Source organism: Scardinius erythrophthalmus (assembly GCF_964197995.2).
Source record: "Scardinius erythrophthalmus genome assembly, chromosome: 10".
Lineage (NCBI taxonomy): Eukaryota > Metazoa > Chordata > Actinopteri > Cypriniformes > Leuciscidae > Scardinius > Scardinius erythrophthalmus.
Window position 1 is genome coordinate 34851201 of NC_138230.1, and position 23456 is coordinate 34874656.

Consider the following 23456-nt stretch of genomic DNA (forward strand, 5'->3'; position numbering starts at 1 on the left):
AACAGTGTATATTTAAATTAAACTGCAGTTTTTTGCTCTTTATTAATCCAGTTCTTAAGCCTGACATCATGTGTCACCATTTACGAGTCCAAACAATCTATCAGAGCTGTGGTACTACCGGAAGAAAAAAGAAAAAAAATCATGATTTTAAACTTTATCACCATATGGAAATCTCAGTTAGCCAGACAGTGATTCAACTTGAATCTGAATCGTTAAAATATTGGTATCCGGGACAGTGAACCCGGAGAATAGTGTACAACGTGACTTTTTTTTTAAAAAAGCTTAGCTTAAATTTGTGCTATAAATGCACAGTGTTGATAAATCTCAGTTGAAACAGTAGAAGCCTGGACCCTGTCTGTTTGCTGTTGATTCATTTTCTATGTTGATTCAGTGTACATACTAACATTTGTGTATTTCACCTCACTGGCAGTGGTATCCCCACAAAACTAGAATGCAATTCACAATCCATCATATCAACATGAGAGCTACACAAATCAATCAGAGAGCAGTATTATCATCTTCATGGCCAACTGAAAAGTCACTAATGCTGAGCACTATATAAGCGAAAAACACTCATGAACTCTCAGCAGACATGAGCGGTGTTATGAGTGCTGCAACTTTCATGCTTAGCACGCCAGTAATTGATTTTGACACCAATCCAACTGACTGTCAGGGAGAGGGAGAGGGAGAGAGAGGAGAAATTATGACCAAAAGCCTGACATCTTCCTCTCTACAGCTCCTCTGCAGCTGATGACAGACTGAGCGTTCACTCTTAAACGCTAAATGTTTCAGAGATCTGATCAGACACAAACACCAGAGCAATTCTCAAAACTCTGCTGAAAATTTAGAAGACAAATACCGGTTTGCTTCATAACAGGGCTGTCAATCGATTACCAGTTTTAACTGAATTAGATATGCTGGTTAATCAAATGAATCACATCTCTGTATTTGATGAGAAATGTTCACAAATGAATATATAACAAAGACTTTGTGACAAATGAATAAATCATTTAACAGAAATTACATAAAGTGTCTTTCAAAGTCAATATGCTGTTGTCCCGTCCACAGCGACACAATTTGTAATGCATGAAGTAGACTTCCTGTCTGCACTTTTTAATTGTTGGTTTGTGTACACGTCAGACACCTAATTAATCATTACCGTGACAAAAAGTAATTAATCACAAGCCATTAATCATAAACATGTACAATATACTTGTCTGAAGGTGGTAGTGATCATTTTGTATTACAATGAAAATGTATTTTAATCAGTGATGGACAAAGTGTTTTTGCTTCAAATGTGCCGAGTTTGTTCAAGGACTGGTTTGTTTGACTGTTTAAAAAAAACCTGCCTGGAAAAGCATGAGAATGCTTTAAGAATGAATCTCTGAGATTGTTTGCGCTCTCTTTTGTGTGAAGTCAGGAACGGTTTCATAACTGTTCTCCCGCAGAAATATTTCAAGAACATCAACAATCTCACTCTATGTTCATTCCCAAGGCCTGAACTGACAGATGTTTAGTTTACAACAAAAGAATGAAGACATTAGAGCTCAAACAAAATTACAGGCTGAATGAATGCTTACCTTTCATTTTCAGTTTATCACGTTCTTCTTGACTGAGGTTCTCACTTGCTGTCAGGTACTCGTGAAACTCTTTAAAGCCAATAGACTGGAATATGCCATGCTGATAGTCCTGACTGTAAACAAAGAAGAGAAAAACGAATTACTTATGTATACCAAATTATTATACACGCACAAAAACTGAAGAACAGTACTAGATTTTTACGAAAGTAAATATCACTCATCTTTACCCATGAAAAATAGCACCACAATGCTGGAATGTTCTGGGTTGTTGCCAGGGTGTTGCTATGCGGTTGCCAGAGATATTTACTGGTTGAAGCCAAAATTGCCGGTTTGACAACTATTATTGTGTCAAGTCAAATTTTATTTTCTGTTTTATTAGGGCAGCTCCTTAATAGTCGAATAAACGTTAGTCAACAAGAAGTGGCTTAGTCCACCAAAATTGTATTAGTCGGTTAGTCGCACAAAAAGAAAATTGACAAGAAGTGGCGTATCAGTGTTGCCAAGTCTACGGTTTTCTTCACACGGAATTGAGCTACTTTTACAGGAAAACATCATAATGGTAATGAACAGCGCTTGGAAATCTGTTTTAATAATAGTATTACACAGGACGAAGCTCAAATAGTAGCAATTTTTAATTCATACTTTGTAGAATCAGTATGGACCCTGACACATAACCTATCTACTAATTCACTAAATATGATGCCTGCAAATTACAATAAACCTGTATTGGAGATCCAGGAAATTTCTGAAGCCAAAGTGAGAATGATAGTAAGTTCCCTAAAGAATTCCAAAGCCAAAGATGTGTATGGACTGGACACAATGTTTTTGAAAGTGTTTAATGAGTGTTTGTCTAGTCCATTAACTCATATTATTAATAGATCCATCAATAAAGGAATTTATCCTAAAGCATGGAAGACAGCTATAATAATACCGATTCATAAAACAGGTGATACATCTAAGGTCTGTAACTACAGACCAATTAGCATAGTACCCATAGTGTCAAAGGTAATCGAAAGACATGTAGTAGAACAACTTACTAGCCACCTCAACAACAGCCCTTTCAGATTGCATCCTATGCAGTTTGGTTTTAGATCCAACCATTCAACGGAAACTGCAAACTGCTTTTTCCTGGAGAATGTGAGATCTAAATTAGATAAAGGAGGAGTTGTTGGGGCCATATTCTTAGATCTAAAGAAAGCTTTCGACACTGTGGATCATGGTGTCCTACTCAAAAAGCTTTCATGGTTCAATGTCGCCCCCAAAGTTATTGAGTGGATGCAATCCTATCTGGAAGATCGAGAACAAAGGGTCCGGATAAATGATGAAGTGGCCATCAGTTGTAATATTGGTGTACCTCAGGGATCAATTTTAGGGCCCCTGTTGTTTAGCATATACATAAATGATCTTCCCACTGTATGCAATGAGTCTGACATTCAAATGTATGCAGATGATACTGTCATTTATGTACATGCACCGACCAAACAGCAAGCAGCTATTAAGCTTACAGCAGTGATGGCCGATGCCATGCAATGGCTTAATAATTCCTGTCTCCATTTAAATATAAAGAAAACCTCATGTATGTTTTTCACGAAGAGGTCAACAGATAATTTCACACCCAATATTTGTATTGCAGGGGAACTGCTGTCAACTGTATCTGATTTTAAATATCTAGGTATATTAATTGATTCTAATTAAACGTTTAAAAAACAAATTAAAAAAGTTATTAATACAGTAAAATTCAATTTGTCAAATTTCCGTCATATCAGAAATTGTTTAACCACAAAGGCAGCGACAATATATTTTAATTCCATGATCATGCCACATCTGTTATACTGTTTGACTAGCTGGGCACAAGCTTCCAGTACAACACTTAAACCCGTGGAGCAACTTTACCACCAAGCTTCTAAGGTGCTTTATAGGAAGCCAAATATCTATCATCACTGTTACTGTTTAAAAAAACATAATTTAATGACCTGGGAAAATCTTATCAAATTTACAGATGCTTGTCTTGTTTATAAAATTTTACATGGCTTAGCTCCTCCCCTACTTACTGCTTTTATAAAGCAAAAAACAACTGTTGTTAGACACACCAGGTCTGTGTCAAGAGGTGACTGTGTAATACAAATGAGGAGAACTGCCTTTGGACAGTCAGCTTTTTCTGTGAGAGCAGCTCACACATGGAATAGTCTGCCTACGTCTATCAGAGACTGTGATTCATATTGGTCATTTAAAATTAACTTAAAATCATGTTTAAAAGACAGTCAAGTGTGTGCCCATACTTTTTAGTTATTTAAATCATCTGAAGCATATTTTGCCTTGTTTTATGTTTTGTTGTCCTTGTGTTACTGTACTTTATGTATTTTATGAAATGTGATTTAATGCATGTATAAGTATTGTTGATTGTTTTAATGTAGTCTATCTGACATCACACCTGCCCAGGGACTGCAGTTGAAAATTAGCCAAGTTGGCTAAACTGGCACATTTACATGAATGTTTATTAATGTGCACTGTCCCTGTAACCTTAAACTGTATAAATAAAATTTACATTGTTGCCATGGGATGTTTTTTAGTTTGCGGGTTAAATAAGAGTAATACATCATTGGAAACTGTAAAGGCTCTACTTTGATTTGTGTGAACTCACAATAACAACAAAACATTGCGCTTTTGTGAAATAAAGAAAACAACAGGATGCACTTTATGCCGTCTTGGTTTCCCTGAACTGGAGTGCGTCACAAAAATTAACCGAACGTTAGTGTATAGGCTACTTGACTCACGGACATAAAAAATATATCTATAGTAATCTTGAAATGTCTACTTTAAAAACAAATTCTCTCAGCTTATGTAATCCGTATGAAAGGTGCATTTCTCTCTAAAGGCGCTCCACTATACCACAGAGACATCGAGCCAATAACATCAACTTCATCTTTGCTGTTGACACTGACTCAGAAAACCCTAGTTTAGTTAATAGTTGTAGTTGAGTAAAGTCTCCTTGCTATTTTTCCTTGCTACATTCATAATCATTACTTTTGCTGGTGCTTTGCGGTAAGCTTGAGCATAGAATAGTCTATATTTTACGCCTAAATTTATTACAGGCTCATTATGGTTTAGTATTATCCTCAGTATATTTAATTAAATTAATGCAAACGTGCGATGAGTCGACTAATGGCTCAAATGAATGACTACTAGTCTACTAGAAAAATCTTTAGTCAGGGACAGCCCGAAATTTTTTATTCAAAAAGCTATATAAATATACACTACTGTTCAAAAGTTTGGGATTTTTTTTTACAAAATTTTAATTAGTCTCTTATGTTCACCAAGGCTACAAAAAAACAAAAAAAAAAAACAGTAAATTCTTACTATTATTCTTACTTCTTACTATTGTTTTTCCTATAAAATCTAAGGGTTTCCTATAAAAAGTTAGGCTTATGCCATTACAGCTCTGATTCTTTCACCTAGGATTTCAATTCAATCTGATTGCATTTAAACATTTTACAGCATCGGATTTATCAAAATGATTGCCCTCTCTCATCTGTTGCGCTCTGTCTGGGTGACATTCAGTGAAGTCGGAAGTTCAACAGCAACCGGCTGTTATGGCAAGCTCTTTTGTGAAATATAAACGCTCTCAAAACATTTCACATATAAAATAATATCATATGAAGTGTTGCAGTGGGAGAAGTAATCTGAGAGCACAAAAAAAAATCTGTCAAAGCATCAAACAGCTCACATTAAACTACATTATTATGACAATATTTAAAGAGCTGTGCTTCCATGTTTTTGCACAATTATTCAACAGCTCACTCTATGGTCTTTTTTAAAATGTATTTCATCATACAAATACACTTAAAGCAACTGTAGAGTGATGTCACTGACTAAACAACAATGACATCTGTTAATCTTTTTGTTATCAATGTTATTGATTAGCTGTGGCTGAATTTACAGAACAATATTCTAAATATAAGGCATTTTGGGTGAACTCAAGGGTGAAATCACATCCAATGTTTAATGGGACCAACTTTTAGATGGAAAAGCGGTCACTGGGTGCAGAACCCCAGCCCCTGGGGTAAAAATGAGTTGTCATACAGCTCAGAAAACAGAAAGAGAGATCAGCCGGTCATAGGGACACAGACAGTGCAGACGGGGCGAGGGGGAGGGGGTCTATTGACAGGACAGAGCGAGATAGACTGAGAGGGGATGGAAAGGAGAGACAGGCAGAGTCTGACCTTGCTGCCTAGTGACTGCTCCCCGTGTAAGGCGAGAGGGCTGGCGGAAGGGTGGCAGATGCAGACATAAAGAAGAGGAAAAGGGGGAGGAAGAGAGTAGGATGACGTGAGGAAACAGGAGAAAAGCGCTTGGGTGGCAAGTTTGCCAGCGAAGACGTCTAAGAGGGGAGGTGGGGTTCGATCGCCTGGACGGAGCGCTGGGCGGTCGGCCATCAATCGGCAGAAGCCACACCCAGAGCGGCCCAACCCTAGACACTGCTGTGTCATCAACATCCACACAGACACACCGCAGTGCAGTCCGTCCGCCAATATCCCTACACAACAAAGCATGTGACAGCACTAACAATCAATAATTAATCACCTTATCAAACAAATAAGATTGGAAGATTGCTGTTTGATCTGAGTTGCCGTAAATTCTCTAACAGGCACTGCACCATGCTTGTATTTGCAAAACTCACAGCTACAAAGCCAGGGTGTTAATGGTGGTTTCTGGGGCAATGCAATGTGGTTGCTAGGGTGTTGAGTTGTTTTCAGGGCATTTCTATATGGTTGCTAGGGTCTTATGAGTGGTTGCCTGGCCATATCTATGTGGGGGTGTTATGAGTCAAAACCCTGGATTCCCACGATTAAAACCCACTGTAGACAGGAACAGCGGGTGATAAACCTGCTTCAACTTGTTACGGTAACTTAAAAGGTCCGATGTTCAAAACAGGTTCAGCCTGTGAAACTTAGCTTTCTTGTATTTTTCTGACAGTTGAAGAAAAAAGACAGCTATTGTGTCAAGCAACTTGAGAGATAAATTACACATGGTTCATTCAGAGGTAATACAAGGATTTCGAATACAAAACAAATTTGACCTAGTTCCATATACCAAATAGAGGATCTCGAAAAAATCAGAAACGCACAATAGATAGGTGGCTGATATTATTCAACAATCACTAGGAAAATAAAATAATTATAGATACTGATAAATCTATGCAGCTGACAACAAACCATTTTAATTTATAAAGGTACATTTGCTTGCGTCATTGTTTTGTTCTGTAAAGTGCATGTTTGCCTCAACCAGACAACATAATATTCAAGTAAGCTTATGCTTCTATGTGTTGTCAGCAAATTAGAAGTGTTCAGTTACATAAATGATTAATCATGAATTATCTTTTGAATTTATTTAAAAATGTTCTTTTACAACATTGAGATTTACCTGCTCTCTTTGATCATCTTCTCATTGAAGCGCAGGTGAAAATCTCTGAGCTCATCAATCAGCCCAAGCGATAACATCTGATCCACACGCTTGTCCAACCTCTCATCCAGAGCTACAGGAGAGGATGAATGAGCTAATTAAATAAAGATACTGAAGACATGTTACAGTCACAATCTACAATGACTGGTGACTACCATTCATTTTGTAGTTCAGCCAGAAGATGCAAGGGTTCTGGAACCGCAAGGGACCCCCAAGACAATCTCCTCCATCCTGCCCTCGCTGCTCCTCCAAAAGCTGACTGTGTGGAACTCCAGTGTCCATATACACTTGCAGACTCCTGTCAATCAACCAATAAATTGACCATATTATACTTAGTCAAAATACTATATGACTTCAGATAAAATAATGCATTTCTCAAATACATTTAAAGGGATACTTCACCTCTGGAAAGATGAATGTGCATTTAAAATAAGTCATTTATGTAGAAGAAATGTGAAGAAATCTTTTAATTTGGAGCTTTCTAGACTGAGAAAAGCCAGAAAATGTATTTTTGGCTTATGTGGATGAATGACAACAACTCCCAGAATACACTTGCTTCGCTGCCCTAGGAGGCCACGCCTACCGGTTAGAGAGCGCAGTTGAAAACAACAAGGTTAGGCAACCAGTGAGTCTCCGTGACGAGTCTACCTGGGATTTCGAGATCGCCCAAAATGTCCGGGATTCGGCTTTTGCGTTCTACAGTCGCCATTCATCATGTTGACTGTGGCGAACAGGACGAGGCTGACGGCCGCGGGAGAATGGCGCGAGGCCGGTGGCGTCGTTACTGAGACGCGCCGGTCTCGTATCTCTCATGGAGGTGCGGTAATTTTCTCAGCAATGTTAAAACGCACATCAACCGATCACTTGTTTAGCGTTCATGTAAACACTACATTCAGATTCACCAATCAGAATGAATTCAGTTAGATTGAAACAAGAGGTGTGCATGTAAATAATGAATGGTGACCGCGGAAAGCAAAAGCCGAATCCCGGACATTTTGAACGATCTCGCCCGCCGGACAAGTCCAGGAAAAGGAGGATGGTAACCCCTACTACTCAGCTTTCCTCACAGAACAAGAGCCTGCAAGCTTAGCTTCCAAAGAAAGACGGCTGATTGTGTGTACTTTCTGTGAGTGAGATCCCACCCTCTATGGGCGGGTTGAAAACATGCAGGACAGCCCCTCCTACTACTGGCTGTAGTCTTTAGCCTCTGGCCAGAAAATCCTCCGATGACGCAAAATGACGATTTTTGCGTCATCGGAGGATTTTTTCCAGACAAAAAATACATAAATCTCTCGTCTCAGGGGGATATGAGGGTGGAAAGCACGGTAATTCGAAAATACTACAGGTTTTCTACTAATACAAAGCTTAATGCTAAATCCTGAAGTATCCCTTTAAAAGATTTTCAAATGCCAAATAAGCTCTCAACTGAACATATCATTTGGAAAGAACAAGCCACACACCAAACAAGAACGTGATGAACAACAAAAAACACACAAAAAAAGACAAATAATTCAAGTTTGGTCATGCTGAGGAGAAGGTTCATGGGACTTCAAGCAAATAATTTCCTCAGAAGCAGCAGATATCAGTAAGGAGACATTAGCACTCTTAACTGTGGGAGAGAAGCTCTTCTACCGCAGCAATACTGTAGATGCAGTGGCACACAGGCTGGCATCAATTAAACAAGCACATAGTTCTGAGAAGAGGCGCTAATCGGCCCCTTGATACCAATCAAACACCAATTGAAGCATGTGAAAACGTGTGTAACACGCTTGGAAGCCACAGCCATCAGTTCTCCCACACAGGTGGAAAAATAGATGCAGCACAACAAATGCCAAAATTTACCACAAGATCGTAAGATAAGGTTTCTACCCAAGTACACTTTAACTCTGCACCTTTTAAGTGAAATGTATGAGGGGAAAAAAACAACAACAAAGCTAAGAAAAGACTGACATAATTGAAAGAGGAGTAAATGAGAAACGTGCAGTAAATAAAGTGACGTGGACAAAGATCTGGGCTGGTATCTGAGAAGGATGTAGGTTCAAACACCAGGAACTTAAATTGATAGTTTCAATTTCAACGCCTCATAATGGGTACCAATTAAGAAAATAGGCGTATTTGCACACAAAGTGCTGGAGTCAAGACTAGATGTTTCATGACCCAGACCCCCTAATACAAAGACCCTTCAGATCCAAACCCAAACTTATTTCAAAGAGCCAGACCTGCTGGTCCAAGAACCAAGTTGTCCATTTGAATGAACTTAAACCCTGAATTTAATGCAGCATTACTTTCAAACAGTGGGCTAACTTTGTACAGTGTGCAAGTATACATTCAGAGTCATAGAATTCTTGCAAGTACTTTCTGATAATACCACGTTGGTGTGTGGATGAGGTTAAAAAAATTAAAAATAAAAATAAATAGTACTTATTGGAAATACACTGAGCTTTTCTGCGAATGGGTGCAGGGAAATGAAGCCGTCTCTGTTTTGTGCGATCACTGAAATAATTACCTTGCAATCTTGCGTGCGTCATGAGGGTGCAATATGGCGGCCATGTCAGGATCCACCTCCTTCAAACGTCTGTGAAGTTCAGGACCACCCAGTTTCTCAAGCTCCACCTTTGATTCAGGAGTCCCACCATTTTCGGATTCTGTGTCACTCCCCTGCTGTAGGTCAGACAGAGGAGGACTCGTTTAGATTATTTCTGCCAATAGATACACAGAAAGCCTTTTAATATCACTATGACTTGCTAGCTCTGTTTCAAATGTAGTGAGCTGCCTCGTTACACACTGCCTTTTAACACAGTGTCTAAAACACTAGCGGAGTGACACGATGAGACAAAAGGCAATCAAACTCATTATAATCAGTCATTCTGTCTACAATAGATGCGCACAACGTGATGTGGCAACAATTCCCTGACTTGATTTTTGATTGATTTAAATGGACCCTTTTCACATTTCCAGTGTTCTCAGAAGCAGAAGCCATCATAGTTGGGTAAACTTACACAGTCATCTTCTTAAGTAAACTTCTACTGCTCCAATAGCAAAGAGAAAATCCACAATTGTATGACTTTCCCAAAGAGGAAAAAAATATCGAAAGATTGATTATGATGGTCAGAGGAGAGAAAGATTTGCCATCACTCTCTCAGCCGTTGTATTAGAAACACTTAGAGAGTTTTCTGAAATTTAAAGCCAAGGTAATATTACACAAAGTATAGTGTTATAAATGCACATTAAAAACTTCATGACGTTAATAATTGTGGAAATGAAGTGAATTCACAGACTGTGAAAAGGGTCCATAGTTTGATGTTAGCATGTTGCTTACAGTATGATCCTCCAATAAACAGCACTCTAAAATAATACATTTTTATTATGCTTAACTTTTTAACCAATACTATAATGCATTCTGATTTTCTTCTCTCTTCGCAAAACACGAGGTATCTTTGACAGCAGCATAATTTAGATATCATCCAATCAACAACTGGTGCATAGAAAAAAGTCCCCATCCCACATTTTTTCTTTTTCGATAATCTGTTTCATTAGAATGTACGTCACAATACTGAAGAAAAGAGCTGTTTCTACTTTTGTTACATTGCAACTTTACAATGCTGCCCACATAGGCAGATGACTAGGTTTTAGAACAGAGCAACTCTTTATAATCAGAAAGTATTAAAACTCACATTTACCCCAGTGTCGATGAGCATATTCCATAAAATGGATTCAATGTAGTAATTTGTGCCTCCAACAATGATGGGCAGCTTTTTCCGATGATGCATGTCCTCTATGTATCACATTAAGGAAGTAAAATAAACATCCTTTGATGCCACAGTTACAAGCAATACATAAATTATGCACAATGATCATACATGTGCAACCACATTGGGTTAGATTGCAGAGTACACCACTGCTATAGTGCTCAGGTGAAAAGCAGTATCATATTCTAAGATCTATAGATGCTCTAACAATAATTCATGTAATGTCCAGGCCTGGTGCTGTGAGAGGGCAGTCAGTTCACCATGACTGCTGGGATTCTGCTGAAGATTTTAATAGATGGCGTCAGAAGCTCCATGGAGCAATTCATTAACTGCTTCAAAACGAGAAGGCGCATCAGCACTCTCCCTCACACGAAATGGACAAACACGCACACAGACACACTTCCAGGTCACATGCATTAAAATCAAAGCAGTCTGGCCGAACGCTGTCCACCCCATCTGCATCACTCTGTGATCCCTGGGGAGGGAGGGAGAGAAAACAAAAGAGGAGGAGAGAAGAGAAAGTGAGAGAAAGACACGAGGAAAGGGGTGGGGACGAGATTGCGAGACAGAGAGAGAATAGTCAAGCATCTCTGGATGGTTATAACAGAAGATTATGACAAAAACAACAACTAATTGAGACTGCAAGATATTGGAAAAAAATGATATTGTGATATTCTGTTTTTCTGTAATAGTGATATTAAAAAAGAAAAAAATGAATTCATCAGATAACTTGAATAGCTATATTTGTAAAGAATAAGCCATTCAAGAGTGAGTGGGGTGATTTTGTTAGGGAGTATCTCTGCATAGAAAATTGGGGGGGGGGGAATGTATATATATATATATATAAAATATATAATATATATATATATATATAAAATATATAATATATATATATATATATATATATATATAAAATATATAATATATAATATATATATATAATATATAATATATAATATATATATATATATATATATATATATATATATATATATATATATATATATATATATATATATATACAGTGCTATGCATAAGTTTAGACACCCATGCTAAAGTTGACTAAAAAGAGGAATAAAAAAATCATCTTTTGGAAATTGAACTTAATGCCTTAATTTAAAAAATTAGGAAAAATCCAACCTTTAAGGACACCAATTTTCTTTGTGAATGAATAGTGTATCGTAAATAAATAAATGTTCTTCCTTAAAATACAAGGTGCATAAGTTTGGACACCCCTATGTTAAATTCCCATAGAGGCAGGCAGATTTTTATTTTAAAAGGCCAGTTACTTCATGGATCCAGGATACTATGCATCCTGATAAATTTCCCTTGGCCTTTGGAATTAAAATAGCCCCACATCATCACATAGCCTTCACCATACGTAGAGATTGGCATGGGGTACTTTCCATAAGATCATCTCTCAATGCAAATCAAACTAGCTATTAGGCTAACTGAAATAAAACCATGTCAATCTCTAGGTATGGTGAAGGCTATGTGATGATGTGGGGCTATTTTAATTCCAAAGGCCAAGGGAACTTTATCGGGATGCATAGTATCCTAAAAAAAAATAAAAAAAAAAATACTTAAAAATAAAAATCTGCCTGCCTCTATGGGAATTTAACATAGGGGTGTCCAAACTTATGCACCCTGTATTTTAAGGAATAACATTTATTTATTTACGATACATTATTCATTAACAAAGAAAATTATATATATATACACAACCGTTCAAAAGTTTGGGGGCAGTAAGATTTTTTTGGGGGGGGTCGGTCAATACTTTTATTCAGCAAGGATGCATTAAAAATTGATCAAAATGTAATGTAAAGACATGTATAATGTTACAAAAGAAACTTTCAAATAAATGAAATCAAAAATTGAAAAAAAATTATGCACAACTGTTTTCAACTGATAATAATGAACGTTTTTTGAGCATCAAATCAGCATTATTAGAATGATTTCTGAAGGATCATGAGACTGGAGTATTGATGCTGAAGATTCAGCTTTGCATCACAGGAATAAATTACATTTTAAAATATATTCAGATAGAAAACAGTTATTTTAAATTGTCATAATTAGGGCTTAATTAATCGCGATTAATCGCATCCAAAATAAAAGTTTTTTTAAATAATATATGTGTGTGTACTGTGTATAATTAAATTTGTATATATAAATACACACACATGCTTGTATATATTTAAGAAAAATGTGTATATACGTGTATATATGTGTATATATATAAAAAATTATATTTATATATAATATAAATTATATATAAATATATACAGTATATGTATGCAAATATTTCTTAAATATATACATGCATGTGTGTGTATATATACAAAATAATTATACAGAGTACACACACATATATTATTTAAACACAAACTTTTATTTTGGATGCGATTAATCGTGATTAATCTTTTGACAGCCCTAGTTATAATATTTAACAATATTACTGGGTTGCTTTTTGTTGTTGTATTTTTAATCAAATAAATGCAACCTTGGTAGGCATAAGAGACTTCTTTTAAAAACATACAAAAATCTTACCGATCCCAAACTTTTGAACAGTAGTGTTCGTTCATTCATTCATTAATTTATATATATATATATATATATATATATATATATATATATATATATAACACACACAAAATAAGAAACAATGTAATAACATTATTGTAGTGTAAAATAAAAAAAACAAGTAATAAAATAAATGATTTTACTCTTAAGTTACAATATTCATATTTACATCTTAAATTGTTTATTTTCAAACAGTAACCCATCAAGCTCTTTTGACAGGATGCCGGCAAATAAAAATATGCTGTGCTTATTTCAGTGTGAAGCTCGTCCCTGTGTGTCCATTTACATGCATTCAGCTCATGATATCAGGTGTAAATCCGGTAGCGTATATATTTAATTAAATCGCAGCCTCAGCAATTTGACAAACCAGACTATGTCATATTGTATTTCGTAATATCGTGCAGCAATAATCCTATTCGTGATGATTACTTTTTTTATTTGATCCGCAGCCCTATTTTAGCGTGTTGTATAGTGGTCATCACCGCTCTTCAGCAAGGCGAGACTGAGAAGCTCTTCACCTGCCACTCCTCATTTCTTGTGCATGAGCGTCTGAGGTGTCTGCGACAGCGATCCTCCAGACACTGCGAGAGCCGCCCCACCTCCTCACAGCATCTCCCTCAGCTATTAATATCCTCCTCATCTCTCAGCAAACATCTGCAGCAGGAGGGCGGGGAAAACGAGGACATCGATGCGTCTCTCTCCGTTTCTGGTACATGCATTTCCAGTTGTGCCCTTGCATTTACTAAAAGACCATGCCGAGGGAGTACAACCCAGCACCCACTCATAAAATGCCAGAGACATTAGTGTGGCATGCTGGGAAGTGCCACATTCCACAAAAGACGTGAAATTAAAATATGGGGATTTGCATTCAAACAAGGAGCAGTCTTACAAAAGCTGTGTCGCTGATGTCAGGGAGGCGATGACATTTTAAAAGAACAATTACTCAGAATGATCATTAAGAAGTTTGCAGATGATATCTTAAAAGGCAGAGTAATGGCCCATTAATTTCATCAGCAGAGACAAAATAAGCATTTATATTTAGAAGGGCCTGCCAACTAAACTTGTCAACCAAATGAATCTCTGCAACCATTAATTATAGGGTGTATGGATAGGGCAAAACGGCCAACTAGTCACCCAATCAGGGTTACAGACTATGTAGAAATTGGCTCCACAATAGTGCTGCACAATTAATCATATCGCAATCGTGATGTCAAGCCTATGCAATTATATGACACAAAATGCTGCGACTTTATGAAATAAAATGCATGTGTGGACATGACAACCCATTCTCTGAGAGCCGTTTGCCCATTTTCTACACTGCTGATAAAAAGAAGACCAGTCAGTTTCAGTTTAGGCAGTGGTGCGTGGTCACGTCGTAACTTTTTCCGGTGTGCAGCACGGAGAATAGGGTTGCACCAGACGTTCGTAAGTTCTTTCTTAAATTGGAACAAAGTCCACACTAGAGGCTTAGTAACTACTAGCTAGTTTGTAACTAACTCTGTATTTTATTCTGTTGTAGCCTACCATTTGTTCGTAACTAAGGCAGAACGTTGCTAGTAGGTCATAAGCTCACTCATAAAACCATTTGTTTATTATATCACAATCGCAATATGACATTTTCCCCAAATCGTGCAGCCCTACTCCACAAATTACAGGATAATTAAAAAATGACTCACCGTTCAGTAAGGAAGTTAATTGTAAACAGTAACCGCTCTGAATGCTTCACTGTGTGTGATTTAAATCACAGAGGACCCGTTCACAGTAAGACAAATTTCTACAATGATATATAGAGTTCAAACCAACATGCACAAGCTGTTTAATATCAGGTGAACTCTGATTGGCTGTCAATGTTTTTGCCGTTCCTCAGCTGGAGAAAAAAAAACATTCTGAAAGTGATTCCAAGAATATTATTCCACTGTCAATCATTATAGCTGTGTACTGAACTTCAGAAATAGAAATAGACCAATTGTTAAAACTTCCTAGTTATAGTTATCCTTGGTGTGAACAGGCCTTACTTCACAAGCAAGTTAGAGAGTGCTTTATTCTTTTTTAATAAATCAGTCACGAGATTCACAGTTCATAAGAGTCGCATGGGCATTTACAAAGGCCTTAAATAATTTAATTCAATCTGGAGGAGTCTGGAATTTTATTTTGAAGGGTTGGGCATATCAGAAAGGATATGAGAGACAAGGCCTTGTTCCTGAAGTCCACCACTGTGTATCCACTAACCAATGGATCCACAAAGCTGATCATGTGATGGCAACACTGGGCTTGCTCCTCCTCTGTAACCTTATTGGTGATGATGTCCAGTCCTTTGTAAACCTGCAGTGAGAAACCAACCAGATCAATGAAGCATCAAGAAGGTTAATCCAGTCATATAAGACAGAAACCTTGAAGAAGAGTAGCAAAATGTCACATGCTTCATAGACCACATAACTGTTTTCGCTTGGTTTATCATGACATGATCACTACATGAATCCTTAAACAGGCCCATTTCAAAAACTGGGTCCAGTGTGACAGAGGTAAAACAGGTCACAGGCACTTCCTTACTCTGTCCTACATATTTAGTCATGGTTCTTCATGACAAAAGGGACTGTAGATGTTGTTGTTTTTTTAACATGTGAAGTGATGGGACTGATTTAACAATTTTGGTTCTCGACCCAGTGCCTTAATGATTTAGTACTTTAGATTTGTTTCAGTTTATTTGACTATCATGCAGAAAGTAGCAAGACATGTGCGCAGGGCCATCCTTTTGGCAGTGCAACCGGTGCCTTGAGGGGGGACCCATGGCGAACAGACTGAAGGAGACCCCCCCCCCCCCCGAACGTGATCGCGAATCACTTCCACTACCTCACACTGGGCCCATCCCATTCTTGGAACACTGAGTTCCAGACAGTATCTGAATAAATAAGAACCAGTTCTCGATTCCCTACCATAGTTATGTGGCATCAGTCCACAAGTGGTCACCATAAAGTGTTGCTGTGTGGTCAGTGGTCACTCAAGAAACATGTCAGGAGCCACAGCAGGATTTCAACAGGAGCAAGGGCATGCGTGCACAGCCATGGCTAAATTCAGTCCAGCTTACCGTAACTCCTCTGCCCTTGCGTGCCCATTTCGGCAAGTTAGAAAGAAATGCTACTGAATTATTAAGATCGTTTCCCCTGTGCTCTCCACAGGACATCCCTGCCAGGGAAATCTTGGTGAGGTGAAGGGGGACAACAGCAAATATGGAGAGACATGAATTCAGCCCATTCTCTCCAGAGGAGGAATGGTAAACACTAATAAAGGAGTGTGATTAAAGCTTGCAGAAGTGCAAGTAAAAAACCCTGCTTTTCAGAGCCAGCCCTCTTGAACGCAATATTTCGACTTTACAGGCCACTAAATCTAAAAAAAACTTGGAAACAATAACAGCTGCTTTTTTTAAACGTTTTTTTTTTTTTTTTACCAAATCACTGAGTTGTGTCAATAAGCTTGTTAAGATAGACTAACAAAGCAGGGAGTTTACCAACAGCCACATAAACTTTCATAAATGTAGATTTTGAGTACAGAACACAACATTGGTCACTTTAACACTATTGCCAAAAACAATGTGTTAAAACTGAAGTTCACCAAGTCAAGACAAGTTACTAAATACATGCTGATATGTAAACGTTCATAAGCGGTCATTTGTTAACGTGCCTTGTTAGTTTCCACAAATGGACTGAATGGACAGTCACGTACTCCGTTTCGAAACCTTGTGAGCTACTACGATAGCAGCATTTTAGGACCACTAGAAACACTACAGCACTGACAAAGAACATTGATCAATACATGAGAGCGCATGAACAGATACCAGCATGCTGGGAGCTCCACAGCTCATTAGCGAGGGCATATCAGGTCAGGTGATACCAGTACCTGATGTGCTGATGTGGGTCAATGGTGTAACCAGTACCTGATGTGCTGAAAATGTGCTACTATTTTTACATTGTACAAATAACAACAATCCTTAACATTCCTGGCAAATGTTAAATAAAAATTGGCAAAACCTTGATTTGTAGCAAAATATTTATAAAATGATTTTTATATCCAACATGTGGCATCAGGGTTAGATCTCAAGACAAAACATTGAGTTTGACCACTAAAATGTCATAACCAACAACCAGAAATGAAATCTTTTAAATACCATATATATATGGTGTGGTGTGGTGTCTGTGTGTGGCAAAGAAGGACAGAAGGCCCTGTGAATGTCGAGCCTAGTCATGTGGCTCTCATTTGGGGCCGCGCTTCTTAAGTGTTGCCGGCATTAGCAGGTTTTGTTCCCTGCACCCGTTTGTCACCCCCTTTCGTTAGGCTCAGTACCAGCCTCTAACCGATAAAGCCCACCCTGTGCTCCAGCCTTCTGACCAGTCGCCCCCTTCTCCAGTAATTAATTTTTTCACCCTAGTAGGCTAGTTAAAACAGTCAGCATATTTAATCTGACGCAAATGCAAACATTCTTGTGAGGAACGGAAGTAGTCTTCAGTGTGTTGTGCTTGTGTACCTTGTCAATCATTATACAGATGAAAACTGGAATGTTCTGTCACTGAAAATTTGCAAAGACTTTTTATAATGTCTTATTGAAGATTCTTATAAAGGGAAAAATTTGTTCCTGGCACACGTTTCATAAACATTAGCACAACCGTGCTTCACTGCAAACTGTTTGTGGCGAACTGACCACAAGTTTCTCGCAAAAAAGCTAACTTTTGAAAGGATTAGGACTAAGAGTGAGATTTTTGTTCATTATAAATGTTTTGGAAAGATGTTTCAATCAAATGGAAGCACAGTTTGTTCAACCTTTTTGTCAATCATTGTAAAGATAAAACTGGAATATTTTGTCCTCAGAAAACTTGCAGACAGACATTTTAAATGTTCTTTACAACATATTGAAGACTGTTATATAAGGAACGTATTTGACAGAATTTACCATTTTTTGCAAACAAACAGAAATGTGAGATTTTTGACCACTGGAAATCTGTTGAAATATTTCACTGTACATCATGGCGAACAAAATATACTTCCTCTTAGCCTAATTTCTGTTTGAATCACATTTTAACTAACTAGTTTTCTAACCTTTATCTCACTTTTTTCTGCGGAGACACGTTTGATTTGATTGATTAAGATGATTGATGATTCTTATTTGCAATGCGGTTGCTATTGCCTCGGTTTGCCTAGTTGATGTCGTGGTGGTGAGGTCCTGCTGTTGGGTCACATGCCCTTCCATGACTTGAATGGCAGGCATCTAATCCCATGCAGCTGCCTCTGTGTGTGTGTGTGTGTGTGTGTGTGTGTGTGTGTGTGGACATGTTCTAGAGAGCCAGAGTGTCTAATTGAAACTCATTATTAATGAGGACAACTGGTCCATACAGGGGGGGGGGGGGGGGGGGGTGAAAGAGAGGAGTGAAAACAGGAACGGAGCAAATGTGGACTCCATATTTCACATCCACATTTTCACATTGTAAAAAAGACAATACCAGCATGTATGTGGTAGTGACAGTTGCAACATGGTGTGAGAATCCAAGCTCTCATCACACAAAAAGTGAGGAAGAGACAAGGTTGTGTGTTTGCTGACCACAGCCCTAATGGGGTGGGGACAATTTCTCTTTGTGTGAGAATGAGAGAATTCAAAAATTAGAGGGAGACAGAAAGCAAAAGAAAAGGGGGTGAATGAGCAAAAAGGGTGTAGTGAATCCAGTGACCCACACCGCAAACACTCAGACGAGTCCTCAGACAATGGCTTTAGTGTTGAGCTATTACAGCCGACCGTGGCTGAACCACACAGCACCTCAGGCCACGCACGAGACAGCTGCTCCCCCACTATTCATACAGGGGGAAGGGCCATTGAGTACGAGGACAGGAGAGGAGGAGTGACAGTATAACCGAAAGCAAGACTGACGCAGGTCGAAAATGGATTTATGAGTCAAGACAACAAACTAAATAATACAAATTGTTTTTACAAAAGCTGCATTCGAAATGTTGTACTCTCTGTAGTTCCTTCTTTTGAATAAGTAACTACTTTGTGACAGTTAAAACAGTGTGTTCTATATAATATGAATGTGTGCCATATTGCAGTAATGTGTCCGGAGTTCCACATCATCACCCATGACGTGTTCAGTTACAGTGAGCTGCATTTACATGCGGGATAGAAACAAAAACTAGCAAACAAAAACAATCTCAAGCGTCAATTTTGATCATGGCTTTTCTTGAAAAGAAAAATGAGATGAACTGACCTGCCAGGGACCGGAATTGGCCGATTTTCCGTATGATTGGCCCAGACCGGTGACCGGCTGGTCAGTCTCACGTCTTTCCAATTTCGAGACGGTCCGTTTTGCTGTCAGCAGCACAGGTAATAACGTCAGATGCACGTTCTGGCTCTCTTCTGTCCAACGGCGAAGTGTCACACACCCGCCTCCTTTCACTCACTCGCTCCGGTTAAAAAGTGCTTGCATTACGCGTAATTTTACAAATTTCTACAGGTTTTGCACTCACACCAAAAGAGTGCACCACTGATCAGTCGGCAAAAATCTGTATCGGCAAGTCATACTTACAAAAATAAGTAAATAAATAGGAATCGGCGCATCTCTAAAGAAAATGAAGAAAAAAATATTTAGACGTATGTTTGTGGAGCAAGTGGTGGTTTATTGTTGTCGCATTAATTGTGTCATCAGATTCTGCACTAGGACAAGTCACACTGCAGGACTGTGCCTCAAAACACTGCCAGAATTTCATCTGAGGTCAAATATGATCGCAATGGTCATTAAACGGCTATCGGCTAACATGTCCAACTAGAAATCAAATGCTTCAGATTTTGGCCCAGGATCAGAGCAGTCTTTTAGGATTCTCAGAATGTGTCTCAGACAGCCAAATAGTGGCCAATATCATACAGTGTGAACCCGGCTTTAGCATAATAACCCCAATAATAATTATAATTATTTTATAGTCACATTGAATTGATCAAAACTAGTGTGAATGTGGCCAAAGAAAACTCTTTAAAAAAATTATTTTAAATCAGGTCACTTTATGGTTCGAGTTGGTTCTTGTAGAGGCTATGCAGATGCACTCCGCAGCAAAAATCACCCTAATCATTCATTGCAGAAAAACAAAATATCTTGATATATTTTTTCCTAATGCAGCCCTGCTACTAGATGAAAACTGTTAGTTCAAGTGCTTAGGAAAGTAATAGCACACCACTCCTCAACAAGATGCTGTACAAAATAAATGCACAACATAATTATGGCAATGAGGATAAAAAGAAGACTTGTGCTTCTGTATCAGGGGTGGAAACTACAAACTGAGATTCTCCAGCACCGTACCTCCCACTACACAGCTTCAACGCCCTAACCATGCAGTCATTCACGCTGCCCCACCCTCCTGCATCTTTCCATCCGTTCCTTCTCTCCTCCAGGAATGGCTCAGTGAAGCCAGGCTAATAAATCATTCACGATCTCGCTCTTTCTCCTCGCTTTAGTGCTATCATGCAGTCATCATTTGTGGAGGCTTTCTGAATCGCACCAAACACACACAACACCCCACCCACAACTAACCCATTTCCGCACCCCATTTCAGGCTTTTCCAGGAGGACAGAACAGGGTGCCAGAGGAGATGAGCAATGGAGAATAAATGAGAGACATCACTTCTATTTCTCGCTTCAGTCTGCTCAAGAGATTAGAGTGATGGTTTAACTGGTTATCAGGCAGATCTCGAGCACTGGCGAGGTTTCTCAGACACCAGGATGAATGCAGACGTCACAGCGGGCATGTGCTGTGCCGCCAGTCCTACGAGGCCAGACAGACTGACACAATTGGATTTCATTCATTCAGCTCAAATTGAATTTAGCTGCTGGTGTGTTTGGCAAAAGGGGGGAAATGGTTCCTTCCAAAAGCATTTAGCGCCTGAGTAAACGCAGACAAACTGACTCGACCCTTCAAATGCATAAAAGGTCACATTAACCCTTCTCTTTTCACCTGCATCCTTAGAAATCATTTAACAGATGTTTACAGGAATAGTTCAGCCAAAAATTTAAATTTTCATAATTTTCTCATGTCTTTTCAACCCTGAATGCTGTTGATTTTGGCTGTGGAACCTACGAAAAGCATCACATGAATCTTTACATAAAGCAAAACTTTTTTGTCATTAATGTCATTTTAGATTCCCTGTCATTCTTTTTTGGTGCACCTGGTCATTAATCATTTCTGTTGTATGGAAAAAAGCTGCATGAACATTCAGCAACTATTTCGATGGTACACTTTACACATTTTCAATTGTTTTACTTCAATGGAAGGTTAGATTTTTGTGAATTTTTTAATAAAATATCAAAAGGATTAACAATACAGATTTATTTTCACAGGCTTCTTCTATCATATTTGCCAGGGGTACCATTCTGACCACGACTGTAGTTGAAAAGTTACTTATAGCTAGTACAGTAGAATGTCTTAAAGTGGACCATTGAAATTCAGTATAGTGTAACAGAACATTCTTCAAAAGTTGTTTGTGTGTGCGTGACGTGTTCCACAGAAGAAGAAAGCAGCCCAAAATTATATGCCAGTCGATTCCCAAAGCAGTTTTTCAAAATTTGTCTAAATAAATTAAAAACAAAACCTATTGATTTAGGTTGTTATATGTAACTTTAGACAGCACAACATTATAAAGTACAGTATGAAAGATCAGATTTGCTTAAGATTACAGTTATTTTATTTTATTTTTTCAATTAAAAATGCAATATTGACCAATAGCCTATCTATCAATTAAAATAATTTACATTAATTGAAATTAAGCTGAAATAAAATGAAATAAATATTAGATGAAAGCCTGAAACTTAAAAGCCTTGTTTCTATAATGAAATATTGCATAGGCAATTAACTGAAAAGAAGTTGTTAAATGCTAAAAACTGAAATAAAAATTAAAGCTAAAAAGAAATATAATGAGGTAAAGGGAAAGACATTTAAATGATGATTATAATGCCTTGGTGAACTATTGCATTAAAAACTAATCTAATATTTATGCAAAAATTAAATGCAATCAATTCACAGATCAGGAACATGGTGTCAACTGTACATGACTAAACCTCTGGGAATGCATTCATTTGCAAAGCAGATTGATCACAATAATTGTTGGGTACATTACATGGCAATGCCCCTGTGGGTTTCCAATGCAGTCCATGCAGTTTTCAGACAGCAGGTTCTGTCTGCTTTGAGGCCTGATCCAATAATCCACCGCACAGGGTGATGTTAGTGCGAACAAGTGCTCAAACAGGTGCAATGCCTTATCAAAGAGCTCTGAGAAAATGAGCAGAAATCAGACAAATGCTTTAAAGGCCTGCGTCCAGTATTCAAATCAGGTTGATAAATGATTCTCTTTGAATTACGGTTATCCCGTGAAACAGGAGAGCACAGATGTGTCGAGGCCTGTCATTTGTCATGTGGGGAAAGTCAAAGGAAGAGAATGGAAAAGAGGCAGCAAATCCTTCGGTCCAAATCGGTCTTTGAAAAAGTCTTCACATTATGTCATAAGGTTATATAAAGTTCAGGTAACTGGTAATGGAGTATGTGAATGGGCCTTAAAGACTTAAGCACAGCTGAGAATCTGCTGAAATTGGTAATCATAGGAGAATGGCGATCAAGTAAAAGTAAATGCTTCAGAGTCAAGCTGCATTTACTATAAAATTCACAGCTCAGGTTAAAGAGCAAGTGTTTGCTGGGCTCTAGACTGACACTGAAAAAGTTAAAAAAGAGAATGATTTAAAAAAATAAATTAAATTTCAATTAAAAGTCAACATGACGCTCAAAAACACTTCTACTGGAACCCAACGTCAATCAATTACAAATTACACCAAGTGTTAAAAGGCGGTTTACACGCACATAAAGAACACCAAACCTGGGGTCAAAGGCCAAAGTAGTTTTTATGGCATTATGCTGAGATCCAAGATACAGAGAACCAATTATTAGCAGAAGTTCTTATGAAGTCACTAAGTGAAACGTGATAATGTGTCACTCAGTCAGAATGAATACGTCTCTCTGCATTAGGGCTGAAACGATTAGTCGACATTGTCGACAAATATCTTTGTTGTCGAGTA

At 38.1% G+C, this 23456-nt stretch overlaps 1 protein-coding gene across 2 annotated transcripts in view; it reads right to left on the minus strand.

The window, feature by feature from the left end:
• trit1 (tRNA isopentenyltransferase 1) overlaps nucleotides 1-23456 on the minus strand; it is a 47572-nt gene that overhangs the window by 16082 nt on the left and 8034 nt on the right. The window contains exons 2-7 of one of the 2 annotated variants that reach the window (XM_081377014.1): nucleotides 15548-15691; nucleotides 10721-10816; nucleotides 9547-9701; nucleotides 7196-7338; nucleotides 7002-7113; nucleotides 1581-1693 (exon numbers count right to left, since the gene is read on the minus strand). In XM_081377014.1, the coding sequence (XP_081233140.1) occupies nucleotides 1581-1693; nucleotides 7002-7113; nucleotides 7196-7338; nucleotides 9547-9701; nucleotides 10721-10816; nucleotides 15548-15691 (763 nt within the window). The remainder of the gene's footprint in view (nucleotides 1-1580; nucleotides 1694-7001; nucleotides 7114-7195; nucleotides 7339-9546; nucleotides 9702-10720; nucleotides 10817-15547; nucleotides 15692-23456) is intronic. The other variant, XM_081377015.1, reaches the window with a different exon arrangement.